This window comes from Rhineura floridana, chromosome 4 (assembly GCF_030035675.1).
Source record: "Rhineura floridana isolate rRhiFlo1 chromosome 4, rRhiFlo1.hap2, whole genome shotgun sequence".
In the NCBI taxonomy this organism is placed as follows: domain Eukaryota; kingdom Metazoa; phylum Chordata; class Lepidosauria; order Squamata; family Rhineuridae; genus Rhineura; species Rhineura floridana.
In genome coordinates, this window is record NC_084483.1 from 60,702,023 (window position 1) to 60,717,339 (window position 15,317).

The 15,317-nt window shown below is 42.9% G+C and overlaps 1 protein-coding gene across 1 annotated transcript; it reads right to left on the minus strand.

Moving 5' to 3' along the window:
* Positions 1 to 1,097: 1,097 nt before the first annotated feature.
* On the minus strand, positions 1,098 to 13,338 carry CGAS (cyclic GMP-AMP synthase). The gene is made up of 5 exons (XM_061626069.1): positions 11,398 to 13,338; positions 10,687 to 10,918; positions 9,438 to 9,686; positions 8,698 to 8,800; positions 1,098 to 1,471 (listed from the first exon to the last, which is right to left on the minus strand). Exons 1-5 carry the CDS (start codon positions 13,336 to 13,338, stop codon positions 1,123 to 1,125), a joined length of 2,874 nt encoding a protein of 957 aa, XP_061482053.1. The 3' UTR covers positions 1,098 to 1,122.
* Positions 13,339 to 15,317: the final 1,979 nt, after the last annotated feature.

The window sequence follows — 15,317 nt, forward strand, 5'->3', positions numbered from 1 at the left end:
GCTGTCCCTAGCTCTGTTGAACGTTTTAGAGGGTGACAATCAAGACTTGTTATATAAAGATCTCAAAAATTAACCAATTTGGTTAAAAAGACTCAAGGAAGGTCAGACACGTTGTTTTAAGTGTTAAAAGAAAATTTAAATTAAACCATGTGCAGCACTGGAGCCAGGAATTTCTGGTCTACAATAATATCACGCTGCCAGTGCCCCTTGTGAGGTAACTCCAAGAGTTTGATTTACTTTGCAATTTCTATTACTCCTCATTAACATAAATTTATTTTTTTAACATTCAATAGGTTTGAATAATCTAAAAATAATGTGACACTTTATAACTTATGTGGGTATATACATATATAGTTATTTGGAGTAATTAGTTATGTTCCTGAGAATTTTAAAGAAAGCTAATGACACCTTGACATACTACTTTCATTGAACTTGTATTTGTTCGCACCTATTTGCAGTCAATAGGGCTTCCAAGTGCTTAACTTTGGCTGGATCCACAATGTGTTAGGATATTAAGCTTGATTACACATGATCTGTGTGTATGACAAGAAAGACATACTTTACATTATTACAAGAATAAACTTGATCTGTATGGGTTGTATCCAATGTAGTGCCAAATAAGCATCCTATCAACACAAGGATTACCGGTAGCACATTGGGACTCCCCCCCTCATTGTACACTTTCTAAATCTGTTCTAAGGGTTGTCCCAACTCTCCAGAGCAGATGGGGGGGGGAGTGATGGGAAGTCCTGTTTCACTAGTGGCAATTCTTGCACTGATGGGACACATTAGCTGAATACCACCCTATGTTAGGAGTAAATGGCAATCTTACAATAGTTAGTATTTAATGTTAACAATTATTAAATGTTTGTGGAAGTGTGCATTTTCATATTTATTGTGTCAAAATAGTTATTCCAATTAGGTCCATGATGTTTACCTAAACAAAAAAAGGGATGGCTATTAGCATGAACGTGTGATACTCATCTCTGTATATAGCTACACAGCAATACAAAGTAAACCCACTTTGTTTATAAACAGCAGTAACAAGACCTCCACTGCAATAGAATAGCTTCCAATTTCATTCACGACTGCATGAATTCAAACAGCTCTTTATTTTAAAGCTTACAGCAAAAATGCTGGAAATCTATTGTTTTTCTCACTTTCAATTGCTTTGGCAAGTGTACTACACTTTGTCTTTTGAACTTTGTCTGTGCAGAGTAAGTTGAACTCAGGTATAAAAAAGTGTTGAAGCTCAGCTTTTTTGAGACAATCCAGAAAATAACCCAGAAGTCTCTTGAAGCATTCGTCACGGTTTTTCTGAAGCCATTCTTCATCATGGGGCCAGTTGGCACATGTGTGGAAAAAGGCAGTTTTGGCATGGTAAGAATGAAATCTGTCAAATTGATTTCTGTTTTCATGTTTTGTTTTCAGTTGCTTCAGCAAATACTTCAGAAGTTTCAGACAATCTTTCCTGGTGGGAAACAAAAGTGAAATATGTTATGTTAAAACACGCATCCTACTGGAACAATTGATTTAATAGGGATATTTAATATACACATACCTACCTGGGACAGGTAATGCTGTTGGACAAGATAGCGTTAGATTTCTAGCTAGCTCATCAAACTTCTATATGACCAACTTTCAACTATGATGTCGTCCCCAGTTCCATAAAAGAGAACAATAATCGTCTTCCTAACATCACATTTTTAAATGTATCTTGTACTTGGTGGTTGTCACTTTCATACTTGTAAGACTTGCAACGCATTGCAAGTTCAGAAGTGGCTGCCTCTGCCACAGATCAGTAGGCTTTCGACAAACACTCAGATATAAAGGTGTGTCATTATTAGTAAGGGCCTGCTACTCACCATGATGAAATTGCAGCACAGCAAGAGGCTTGGCCTTTCACAAAACTATCTTCTAACCCAGAATGCATTGTGTTTAACATCTAGCATCTATAGAAATCCCATTTTTCGGTACAGAGATGGCAGGGGTCAGGGAGATATTGTTGGAATAACCAACAGCGTTTCATTTACACTAGGTGTACAGAGAATGAAAAGAAACTAAAGGGTTAAGTAGAGACCTTATCCCAGTCTGTGTCTGTGTTGGAATTGCTTTTTAAGATGTTTTTAATGCTTTTTTTTAAAAAAGTTTTGTTTTAATATATTGTAATGTCTGTTTTTATGTTTTAGAGTGTTTCTGTGTGCCACCCTGGGATCCTACTGGAAGGGTGGGATTTAAATTTAATAAATAATAATATAATAGTGTTGGAGTTGCTTTTTAATATGTTTTTAAAGCTTTTTTAAAGGAAGGGCAGGATATAACTCAAATAAATAGTCTAGGCCCAGAAGGAGGGTGGCTTTTCTGAGTAGGAGTGTGGTTTCCCTTTTCCCATTTCCTCCTTGTTTTTGCTGTAACCAGTAATGGTTGATGTTAAAGGTCCAGTTTAAACCTTAAAGCTGTGTCTGTCCTCCTAGACGTGAGACAAAAAAACCTAGTCTGCGGTAGATAGTACAAACATTACTTACCAGAAGCCTTACCAAACAAATCTTAAGAGCCGTACTATTTAAAACCGAGGCAGGATTTCCTGAGATACCCCCTAGGGAATTCCAACTGGTTCCTAAGCAACTCTCAGGACCCTATTTATCTTGCTGAGGCAATGTGAGCAATTGCATGATGATATTAAGAAGGATGATACACTGCCACATTATTCTTTGACTACAACAATGAAAATCAGTGACAGCTCTGCATCATCCCAGTATAGCAGTGCCTTCTTTTTCTTGATGTCAGCAGCTGGGTCAGTCTTAGTGCAATGCATCTCATGTGAATTTATATCCACTACCTGCTACAATTCAGCAACCCCTGGCAGACAGACAGAGTTCATCTATATTCCTCCTTAGGCACTGCACCTCAATCACCACAACACATCCTTTTAGTTTCCATATGATCCGTTAAATTTTGCCAATAACTGTTCTTTTGGGTAGTACATTTTAAAAAAATGAAACCGGATATAAAGAAAACCTTAGAGGAAGGAAAGCATCCATTTCCTATCAATTAAGTCCTCCACAATGATGTACCGTAATGATCCTAGGACCTAGGGTCACACCTATTCAAAGTTTACTCTCAATATTAGTCCATTTTAAATACTTCTTCCCCTCAATTATATTCTAGCACAGAAATACTAGAATGTTTATATGTTATATACAATTTGAGAATACAAAGCTCATAATGTGATCTCAACCACCCATTCTCTTTCCAAAATATGTTGAACTAGCACATTTTCTTAGAACATGGTATGTGAATTCACTAACAGGCAAAACACCTTGCGGTTTAAGAATGTACCTATAGCCCATAAATATTTCTATCAAACTTTAAAAGCAGGGAAAGTGGGCAGCTATAGTGAATGCACGAGAGGAGCAGGAGACCTGACCCCCTTTCTGAGATACTGGACTGCCCTACAAAGTTGTCAAAATGCAAACACAATTTGGGTTGGTCTTTCACAGTCCAATCCACTTCCTGTGTAGCTTGAAAGAATTTGGTAACATGTGCCTCTGAGCGTATGGTGAGTGGTGGCAATACCTGCCATCGTCAAAGATGCAGAACTATTTTTGTATGTTTATTTTTATTTATTTATTTTATTTTATTTATTAAATTTCTATACCGCCCCATAGCCGAAGCTCTCTGGGCGGTTCACAACAAGCAAGACAGCAAAATACAATTAAAACCATTTATAGAACAACTTAAACATACTAAAATACAAATATACTAGCGTACTAAGATGCTAAAAATAAGTTGAGATGTTAAAATTAAAAATTATTAAATTTATTAAAATGCCTGGGAGAAAAGGAATGTTTTAACCTGGCATCGAAAAGATAATAATGTTGGCGCCAGGCGTACCTCCACAGGGAGATTGTTCCATAATTTGGGGGCCACCACTGAGAAAGCCCTTTTTCTGGTCACGATCCTCCGCGCCTCCCTCTGAGTAGGCACCCGGAGGAGGGCCTTTGATGTTGAACGAAGTGTACGGGTAGGTTCGTATCGGGAGAGACGTTCCATCAAGTATTGTGGTCCCAGGCCGTGTAAGGCTTTATAGGTTAAAACCAGCACCTTGAATCGGGCCCGGAAACATATAGACAGCCAGTGCAAGCGGGCCAGAATCAGTGTTATATGTTCGGACCGCCTGGCCCCTGTTAACAATCTGGCCGCTGCATTTTGCACGAGCTGCATTTTCCGAACCGTCTTCAAAGGCAGCCCCACGTAGAGCGCATTACAGTAATCTAATTTAGAGGTTACCAGAGCATGAACAACTGAAGCGAGGTTGTCTCTGTCCAGACAGGGACGTAGCTGGGCCACCAACCGAAGTTGGTAGAAAGCGTTCCATTTGTTCTGTTTGTTGGTGTTCTTCTTCCTTTGCTGCATTCCTGTTGTTTCTACAGAGAATCTAATCTAGAAAATTGTATTTCTCTCATCATTCATCCTAGAAATCTATGTCAAATTTATTTTTATTAATTTCAAACCCTTTTTATTGGTCAATGTCATATGATGGTGAAGACAGCCTTTTGTGTTTCATATTGGAGGTTAGGTTCTATTTCTATTGGGGCACATTAACAGTTGAATCAAACTGCAGTTTGATGTAAAATCAGACTGATTACAATATGTTGCTACTTCAGCCATGACTCTAGCTGTTGGAAAAAACAAACTTAGCCTGCCCAAGATGCATGTTTTCAGCCTGCTATGTTTAAACCACTTCATTTAAGGCAAAGTGGGCACGGTCAATTAAAAACATAAAACACACCTAGAATTTTGCTAGAATATATTTCACTTCCCACTATTTTATCTTGAGCAAACTGAGACACTCCTGATGTCCACTGGAGACTATTCTGTAGAATAGTCAGTGCCATTATTTAACAAATATTTTTGGACTTTTTTTAGTGTAAATTTTGCAAAGTGTTGCTGTCCTTCGCATATTCAGAAATAGAAGCAAAAGAAAATGATTTCCTATAGGAAACTTCACTAAAATTGCAAAGTAAATCAGACATATTTACAGTGACTATCTGAACTATGTCAACTGTCTTAATAATGTTGCTTCCTCCCTGCTAAACATACCTTGTTTCTATTATTTGGGCTGATTGCAGATGTTGCCACCACTCACCATATGCTCAGAGGCACATGTTACCAAATTCTTCCAAGCTACACAGGAAGTGGATTGGACTGTGAAAGACCAACCCAAATGGCGTTTGCATTTTGACAACTTTGTAGGGCAGTACAATATCTCAGAGAGGAGGTCAGGTCTCCTGCTCCCCTGGTACATTCACTATAGCTGCCCAATTTCCCTGCTTTTTAAAGTTTGATAGAAATATCTGTGGGCTATAGGTACATTCTTAAACTGCAAGGTTTTTTGCCTATTAGTGAATTTCTCTGATTTTTAATCCAGGAGGTAAGAAATGGGATCCTGTGCAAGCTTGCCAATAATGGATTGATCATTTGCATGCTTGAGTTCAGTGGGATTTAGTCCCCTGCAATCATGCTTAGGATAGGTGAAACTGACCACAAGGGATGGGGAGGGGAGGAAGGGCAGAGGGGAGCAGGGGGAGGGGAGGAGAAGGACAGGTTTGATCATTTGCCTGCTTATTGAGTTCAGTGGGGTTTACATGTTTAGGATAGGTAAAACTGACCTGGGGGGGAGGGATGGCTGGAGTGGGCAGGAAAGAAGGAAGAGGGGAGGAGGAAGGGAGAGAAGAGGGGAAGGAGGGGAAAGCCAGGTCTGATCATTTGCATGCTTAATGATTTCAATGGGATTTACTCCTATGTAATCATGGTTAGGATAGGTAAACTGATCATGGGGGAGGAGCAGGGGGAGGGGAGAGGAGAGAGAAGGTGAAAGGGAGGGGAGCGGAACGGAAGGAGGGGCAGGGGAGGGCAGGTTTGATCATTTGCATGCTTATTGGGTTCAATAGTATTTAGTCCCGTGCAATCATGCTTAAGAAAAAAACTGACCATGGGGAGGGGGAGGGGTGGGGGAGGGGATAGGAGGGAGGAGAAGGGAGGGTGGGTTTGATCAGTTACATACTTTTTGAGTTCAGTGGGATTTATTTCTGTGCCATCATGTTTGAAAATGGAAATGGACGGCCTTCAAGTCGATCCCAACTTATGGAGACCCTATGAATAGGGGTTTTGTGGTAAATGGTATTCAGTGGTGGTTTTACCATTGCCTTTCTCTGGGGCTGAGAGGCAGTGACTGGCCCAAGGTCATCCAGTGAGATTCATAGCTGTGTGGGGATTCGAACCCTGGTCTACCAGGTTGTAGTCCACCACTGACCTGGGGGAGGGAACGTAGGAGAAGGGGGAGGGGAGGAGATTGGGTGGGTGGGCAGAGGGGAAGCTCCTTTCCTTTCCGAAAGGAAAACATTGTGAACAGTATCATTGCTTTTCAGCGTTTCCCCCACCTTTTTGTTCTACAGCAGGTACATGACGCCTCCCACCCAAATTTAAACCAAACCTGTCCCTGGCCACATCCACACCAGACCTTTATTTCACTTTAGACAGTCATGGCTTCTCTCAAAGAATCTTGGGAAGTGTAGTTAGTGAAGGGTGCTGAGAGTTGTTAGGAGACGCCCCATTCCCCTCACAGATCTTCAATCAGAGCAGCTGTTAAACCACTCTGGCCACTGGAGCTCTGTCAGGAGAATAGGAGTCTCCTCTCACCACCCTTTACAAACTACACTTCCCAGGATTTTCTGAGGGAAGCCATGACTGTCTCACGTGAAATCAAAGTCTGGTATGGGTGTGGCCCCCTGATTAGCCAAGCCAAGCAGCTGAGTCTGGCTTTCAGAACACTGGCAGTTGGTTCTTACTGAGCATGCCCGACATTATGATTGAGTTCAAGAAAAAAATTCTTAAATTAATTAGAAATCAGCCAGGCATTTTTTTTAGCTTTTAAACTGCAGAAGATGAAGGTCTGAGTATGGGGCAAGGTCCGCAACAGAATTACAGGTGATTTTTAATGTATTCCAACAGATTATGAGAACTGTGACAGAAAAATGTCCAAAAGAGGTCTGAGTTTTCTCTCTCTCTCTCTCTCTCTAGACTTTGAACTGTCGGTTCTTTCTGACTGTTTTGTTTATCACCATGAAAATTGAGAGGGTTGTTAAGCAAGCATTTCTGAGTTCAGGACTAAAAGTTTTGTAAAGTTTTGTTTTGCAATGAGCTTATGAGAAGCATCAGAATGGCATGGGGGTATTTTCTATTTAACATTGCGGAATGTGAAAAATCCATGCTGGCTATAGTATACAGCCACTCTCCAGTTTGACACAATTTTCTTTCTTTCTGATTTTGATATTGCAAGCAGACAACAGCCCAGTTCAATAAAGCAGGAGAAAGAGAGAGTCCATGGTAGATGTAGCTGGTGCCATTGCTGAAGGTGCTTCTCACACACTGAAGTGGCAGTGGCATCAAACAATATGAATTCCACCCGCATCTTTTTCTTGGAAAACACTAGGTGAAGGCTTTCTCTATGTGCCTACCAGGTAGCCAGAGTTCCCACATACTTGGCAGACACAGAGAAAGCCTTCACACTTCTGCAACCCCCCTCCAGCTTGGTGTTGGTTCTAAACTAGAGGAAGATCAAAGGTAAGAGGTTTAAAAAAGAGAAAGGGGAAAGAAATAGAGTGGGGTTTTTGGCTATATAATGATCAGCATTCACAGAATGAATTGCCAATTATTGTATAGGATTAAACCACTGTTTTCTGATGCTAATGCAACAGGTAAGTATTATTTAATAAACCTAAAAAGTTTGGATAGGCATAATCCTCATTCTCTGTACAATAAAGCATGGTTTATTAGACCAAGATCGTTACATCAGAATTGGGCCATACACAATTTGGGATTAGTGCACCAGCCATCTTAAGTGCACCTTCCTTAATATATGCTCTTGTGAAGCTCCCAGCTATTGTTGATACAGTCACTGAAACATTCTTTGTGCTGTGCTTGGGGGGTGGGATATAGGACCAGGGCAAAGGCATCCCTCCACCTAGCCCTGCCACCTTTCATCAGCCTCCTGCCTGCTGAGTAGCACCAGCATCACTCTGCTGGCACAGAGCATTCCCTTCCACACATGCAGGTGGGTGGAAGTGCCACTAGTGGCAAGCCCCAAAATGGGGTGTTCCAGGGCTGGAGGGGGAGTAGGGCTGAGCCAGCCTGAAATCTGTTGCATCTCAAGTCAGCCCCACTGCTTGTCACCTCACAGTATGGGGCCTGCTCAGTGAGCCCCTCCAGGTTAGAATAGCAATCTGCCTGCTCCCACATTTCACACTGGCCATGATGTATAGCTCCGTGAAGCCCTGCCAAGGCTGTCATAATATACTATGACTGATTTACAGCATTGCTTCCTTGGGTATTTATTGTGGAATATTATTCCACATCTATTTTATTATGCCTTCTCTTAAAAACAGGGCAATTAATCAACTATTAAGACAACTGACACAGGAAATTTTACTACACTGAACCGTTCCTGATCTGAATCTGGAAATTCAGAATTTTGGCACTATATCAGTTTTATTGCTTCAAACTATAGCATAGCAATATGATTAACTGACCATTACAGAGAGTGAATTCTTACAATTTCCCAGTTTCTTAAACAATTTCTAGAGTGATACAATGACTAAAGCAGACATAGCAAAAAGAGATAATAAAGATACTAACCTACAGCATTTTGTTCCATTTTTTTCACAGCATGTCTTCGCGTGGCCATGATCAGTCATTAAAGCCTTCTCAATATGTGAGAAAGAGAGTCTCCAAGTGTTTTCTAAGTTCGTTAAAAAAGGAAACATAGTACTGAACTATTTCCATCTTTCCAGATTTCCATCTTTATTTTTAAATAACATGAGTTAAATATCTGACAACAGCTGTAGTTTCAGCTCTTTTTAAACTATCAATTAGTGATAGATGATCCAACCCTTTAACTTACTATGTGAAACTCATAAGGGCACACTTTCATTAACAGAAAGATACAACTTATGCCATTGTGCTAGCACTGGTATCAAACCCACCATCATGCATAGATATGCTGAGCAAGACCCACATCTGAAGTGGTATCCTAGTGCAATGTGCTAATCTTGGGGCAAGTAATATAGCCCAGTACTGCACATTTTCCCTTTATGCAGCAAGTTTATGATTAATTTAGCCGCTATGATGCAGACAGTTTATCCCACCATGGTTCAATTATGCCTTCACAAAAACAAAAAAACCCACCCTCCTTTCATAAGGAACAGAATAGGGATGTGGATCTTCCAAATGTTTGTTATTAACAGTTCATAGAAAAAAATACTCAATTACTATAGCCAGCCTGAGCTATTCCAACACCACCCAACAACTAGAATATCTGACACACTGACATGACCAGATGTATGTGTTTAGTGAAACAAAGATGTTTATTTTAGTACCTATTAAGCCCTTTCCATCCTTGGCATTCTTGGGCACGAGCAAGAGCGGTTCATTGAGAAAGGCTTTCTTTACTTTTCTTCCTTGCCATTCATTAATGAGTAGACCATTCTTTGTACTCTCACACCAGTTCTGACACCGAAATTCCAAAGCAAGAATGATATCTACTGATATAACGCAGGGAGTCTTTCCAATGAGAAGGGTTACTGCAGGGCTTCCAGGCCTCTTTCTCTCTACAGACACTTTCACATCTATTAATATATTAAAAAAAAATTCCTCCCAATACAGTAGTTTTTTTCCCAAAGATTGAGAAAAGTACAAGAAACTAAAAAGATATAGTTAATACAGTATGACTGATTTACAGCATAAACTTTACTTGTAGAACAATGCCAGAGGCAGCTGTACATCTTGGCAAGGACAATGTGGTAGTGGCAGTACTATTTCGCTATTCTTCCCATGCGATAGAAAAACTAAAGTCCAATTTAAACATTATGTGTTGGGCAAGAATATAACCATATAGCATTGCATGCGCTTGGCATTTCATCTAACTTGCTTCCTCGGCCCTTACATGTGTACAGTTAACATAGTAAGGCTGCAATCCAATACATGTCTACTCAGAAGTAAGCTCCATTGGTTCTATGGGGCTTACTCCCAGGTGAGTGTGTACTGGATTGCAGCCTAAGTTAACCAGGCTACTGATCCCTGTCATGCTACCCGGGGGGGGGGGGATCATTTACCATGGGTGATTCCTCTAGTCATTTTTAATCATTAGCTGTTTTAAAAACCAGTTTGGTGTGCTACCCCCCCCATCAGAAGCATAGCTCTGACCACAGCAACTGTATGTTTTTTGGGTTATGTCTTACAATATTTAAAAATTTCCAATGAAAATCTCCCAAGTAAAGTTTTGTATATAAAATGTATACAGGTCGACTTTATATTGATTTCTAATCAAATATTTCAGTTTTGGCTACTGGGAAAAAGTGCCAGTTGTTCAGCATGTAAAATTAACATTACATAGTTTAGTTTTGTTTACTAAATAAATGTGCTAAATTTTATCTCCCTCAATTTAGAGCAGCTGAAAGTTTTCCAGTTCTATATCTTCCAGAAAACCCACATCACTATTTGTACTTAGTCTGATTGATTTCAGTGGGACTGGAGAGTATTCATACATATATATGTATTCAACTGTCTGCATTCAGCATTTTTAATAAGAGTTATCTCTGAAGATAATTTTAAGTAATGAATACTTACCTTCAATTTCCTTTACTGCTTCTACAATAATGGTCCTCAGTGCTGAAAGCATATTAGAAGATGAAAGTCGTTCTTTTTCATCTAAAAATTTATGTAAACACCCTTTTCCAGGATTCCTTTTCAATTTTACATAATAGAAAGCGCCAGTAGAAGCACCAACACTGCAGGATTCCAGCTCAATTCTTAGATTTGGTATTTTAAGCATAATATCAAACTCGTCTGGGATAGATATCTGTAAACCAAAACAAAAATCACAGAGTAATTAAACCACCAAAATATGTTAATAATTACTGTCCCATGAGTCCCAACTAAAGGTCATAATTACAGCCCTCAGGTGGAGATCACTGAAAAGTGCTTCTGCATACTGGTATGCCACATAGCAGGCATGACATTTGAAAGGCTCCTGACAAGCATATAGAATGCATAGCAATGCCATTCATTGGCGGCAACTGCAATAGATACAGTTATGATGAAATGTGGTAAACTGCTTTCAGACATTACCCCAGTTGAATGGAGCACTGCTACATAGAAGCGCTTTTCAGAAGCCTCAGTATGAAGATTAACGTTCACATCATCCCCAAATATCGGCATCCAGGGCTACTGTTCTTAGGGTTTTGGAGCTGGCAGCTCTTTTGACTCTTAACAGGAAAGCAGCTATGCCAGACACCAGGAGCCCAGAGAGAGCGATCAAACCTTCCTTTTCTTATTTACCTTGACCCGCTCGTAGTAACTGCCAGTGCCCAGTACGTCGACAAAGGAGAAGCAGTCTTCCATTTTTATTGCAGTTACCAGGAGGTCCCTGACCTGATTAACCCGCCGCGCAGCCACGGACCGCTGCTGGGTAGCTATCTTGAGTTTTTCCAGCACCTGATTCAGGCTCTGGATGCCGGCCGGGACAGACGCCTTGGCGACAGGTTTGTTCTTCTGGGAAGCAGGTCTCCTTCGGACAGCAGCTTCTGGCCTCTCCTGGTGCGACTGCTTCGCTATGGGGGCAGCCTCTGCCTTCACCTGGAAATCGGGCTTCTCTGGGGCGTCCGTTCCCTTCCCCCCTGCCTGGCGGCATTCCCCCTCCGTGGGGGTCGCGACCTCTTTACTCTTCCGGGAAGCTTTTCTCCCCGCACAGGCGGTTTCTTGGTCCGACTGGTCGGATTCTTCTTCCTGTTTGGGAAGAGGTTTCGTCTTCTGGGCAGCGCCTTTCTTCCTGGCGGTGGCAACTGCTGCCCTTCCCCGGGCAGGCTCTTTTTCTACCAGGGCAGACTCGACCTGCTTCATCTGGGAAAGCATTTCCCCCGCTGACTGCTCCGCTTTCCCCGTTCTGTGGGCGCCTTTCTTCTGGGAAGCAGGTCTCCTTCGGACCCCAGCTTCTGGCCTCTCCTGGTGCGACTGCTTCGCTATGGGGGCAGCCTCTGCCTTCACCTGGAAATCGGGCTTCTCTGGGGCGTCCGTTCCCTTCCCCCCTGCCTGGCGGCATTCCCCCTCCGTGGGGGTCGCGACCTCTTTACTCTTCCGGGAAGCTTTTCTCCCCGCACAGGCGGTTTCTTGGTCCGACTGGTCGGATTCTTCTTCCTGTTTGGGAAGAGGTTTCGTCTTCTGGGCAGCGCCTTTCTTCCTGGCGGTGGCAACTGCTGCCCTTCCCCGGGCAGGCTCTTTTTCTACCAGGGCAGACTCGACCTGCTTCATCTGGGAAAGCATTTCCCCCGCTGACTGCTCCGCTTTCCCCGTTCTGTGGGCGCCTTTCTTCTGGGAAGCAGGTCTCCTTCGGACCCCAGCTTCTGGCCTCTCCTGGTGCGACTGCTTCGCTATGGGGGCAGCCTCTGCCTTCACCTGGAAATCGGGCTTCTCTGGGGCGTCCGTTCCCTTCCCCCCTGCCTGGCGGCATTCCCCCTCCGTGGGGGTCGCGACCTCTTTACTCTTCCGGGAAGCTTTTCTCCCCGCACAGGCGGTTTCTTGGTCCGGCTGGTCGGATTCTTCTCCCTGTTTGGGAAGAGGTTTCGTCTTCTGGGCAGCGCCTTTCTTCCTGGCGGTGGCAACTGCTGCCCTTCCCCAGGCAGGCTCTTTTTCTACCAGGGCAGACTCGACCTGCTTCATCTGGGAAAGCATTTCCCCCGCTGCCTGCTCCGCTTCCCCCGTTCTGGGGTCGCCTTTCTTCTTCTGGGAAGCTTTCCTCTCACTTGGGGCAACGCCTTTCCCAGCCTGGTCGGAGCCTTTTTCTTTTCCTTCATCGGAGAGCGACGCCGCATTTTTAGCGAGACGCGCCGTCGTGGTTTCCCCGTTGCCCTGCCCATCTCCTGGCCTCTTGGGGGCTGAAGGAGCATCCTTTTTTGCTGCTGGAGGAGCCACGCCTTTCCGTCGCCCGGCTCCACCGCGGCCCATAGTGGCAGCCTTTTCCCGCCAGGAAAGATGCTTCCTGAGTCTCCAAGCACAGACAGCTGAAGTGCGCCGCCTGTGTCGGCGTCCCGCGACTGCCCCGTCGCATATAAACTCTTTGGCCACGTGAACACGCCCATCGTGGTGGAGAAACGAAACTTCTCCGCTCAAGGTTGCAAGGAGCGTGTCAGGACTCGTTCGCCCTCCTTCCTCAATTAACAGGTCAAGCTGGGCTACTCGTCGGAGTTCAGAAACCTCACGGCGAATGTGCTTTGGGCGGCTCATCTGCTGGAGTTACATTTTCGCGGAGTGGGCGTCTTCAAAAAGTCCGTTCAACGCTTTCCGGGCACTGTATTTTTTTCCATCTGCCTCGAAAGATGGGGAGGGGGGGGACACACACCGGTGATTGCTGTCCTGCTTCCTTATTACTAATGTAGGTAACAGACGACTGCAGCCCCTTCGTTACCGTATTAGGGACAGAACAACTGTCAAGTCACAATTGCATGTTTACTCAGAGGTAAGCTCGCTTGGTTCAACTGGAATTGCCTCAAAAGAAGTGTGCACAGAATTGCACCTTTCTTTACAGTGTGCGATCGCCTCAAAAGCACTTCCTTGTCTAGAGACAGTTGATCACCTGGAAAGGCATCGCCGCCTGTGTTTTTCAGCAAGCTGGAGTCGGGAACCATGCTGAAGATGGTTGCTAGTTTTTAATTCTTTACGCTAACATTTGAAAACAATCAGAAAACCTAAAAAATGAACTAAATGGGATCTGCCCAAGAGACCGGAAATTAGCTTTGGTCTACCACATATTATATATCTCCATGAGCCATGGGCTGTACCTCTCCAGATCCAAAATAATTTTCTCTGATCAAAACCATTGTTTTTGCGCAATGCTTCTAAATATGACATCTAATGATAATTATAAGCTCTGCATCATCCCAAATGATAAACCCACACTTGAGGACAGTGTCTTCTATGAAATAATTAAATTGCATCTGGCCCAATACTTAATTTGGAGCGGAACACGGTCAACCATAATAATATCACTCAATATAATAGCCAAGATATGAGGAAAGCAGTGGTAGTGCTAGGCATGCCTCTCTGGGGAGATCATTCTGTAAGTGGGGGGCCACTCCTGAGAAGGCCCATTGTGTTCCCATCATCTGCACCTCCCTTGGAGAAGGCACAATGAGAGCATCCACACAAAGCATTAGGCCAGATGTAATTCAGTGCCACCTCACAGAGGACACTTTCCTAGAGGTGTAGATATAATTTGGGGTGTCCCAAACTTTACTCTGGGGTGCATACCCCCAGTTCTTTATTTGTACAGTAATTATCAGCTATGAGAGCCAGTGGGGCGTAGTGGTTAGAGTGTTGGAGTATGGCCTGGGAGACCAGGGTTTGAATCTCCACATAGCCATGAAGCTCACTGGGTGACCTTGGGCCAGTCGCTGCCTCTCAGCCTCAGAGGAAGGCAATGGTAAACCCCCTCTGAATACTGTTTACCATGAACACCCTATTCATAGGGTCACCATAAGTCGGAACTGACTTGAAGGCAGTCCATTTTCAATTATCAGCTGGGGTTATTTCACATTTATGAGTGTACCACAAAAACAAATATTTTGATTGTTTAAACTCTATGCAAATTTCAAAGGGGACAATCCCCATCCAGGTCATGGCTATATACGATGTGGGAAAAGACCAGAGTTTATTTTGTGTTTCAGGGGCATATGAATTGTATGACAACTTTTTTAAGTTTTCTGATTGAGGTGTTTCAAACTTTTGTGCAAAACAGGAACTTGGAATCAGTTTCAGCATTGTGAGGTATCCAAGCCTCATAGCAACAGTTAATCCTTGAATTTGGCCACTGTCAAACTTAGATTTCAAAAGAAGAATAAAAAATAGTTTTGGTTGACAGTGATTCTGCTCCTTTTACAGCACAGGGTTGGCTTAACAATCATTTGCTTCTCTCTATATCTCTCATCCTTTAACCCATCATCAAATCTGTTCATCCGCTTTCTTTGTGCTTAAAACAACACTTGGATTACCACTGTTTTAGTCTGGAACGGCAATGGCATGCAAAAGCAGGTGACACTTTTCTCATAATTGAATTTGTTTGCTGGAAGACACTGTGATTATTGAATGTTTTCCAGGTGGGTAAAAGCATTGCTGTATTATCCTGTTTGCATTACAATTATTAAACAATGAACAAATTCAACAAGAAGCGTTCCCATGTTTATATTGTCATGTGGGGAAAACCTGTA

What these genes read in the sequence shown, in the direction of transcription:
- CGAS (XM_061626069.1), bottom strand. Translation starts at nt 13,338, where the DNA reads ATGAGCCGCCCAAAGCACATTCGCCGTGAGGTTTCTGAACTCCGACGA. An exon ending in AGCAGTAAAGGAAATTGAAG is followed by an intron (nt 9,687 to 10,686) that starts GTAAGTATTCAT and finishes ATATATTAATAG; the next exon opens with ATGTGAAAGTGTCTGTAGAG. An exon ending in GGATGGAAAGGGCTTAATAG is followed by an intron (nt 8,801 to 9,437) that starts GTACTAAAATAA and finishes TAACGAACTTAG; the next exon opens with AAAACACTTGGAGACTCTCT.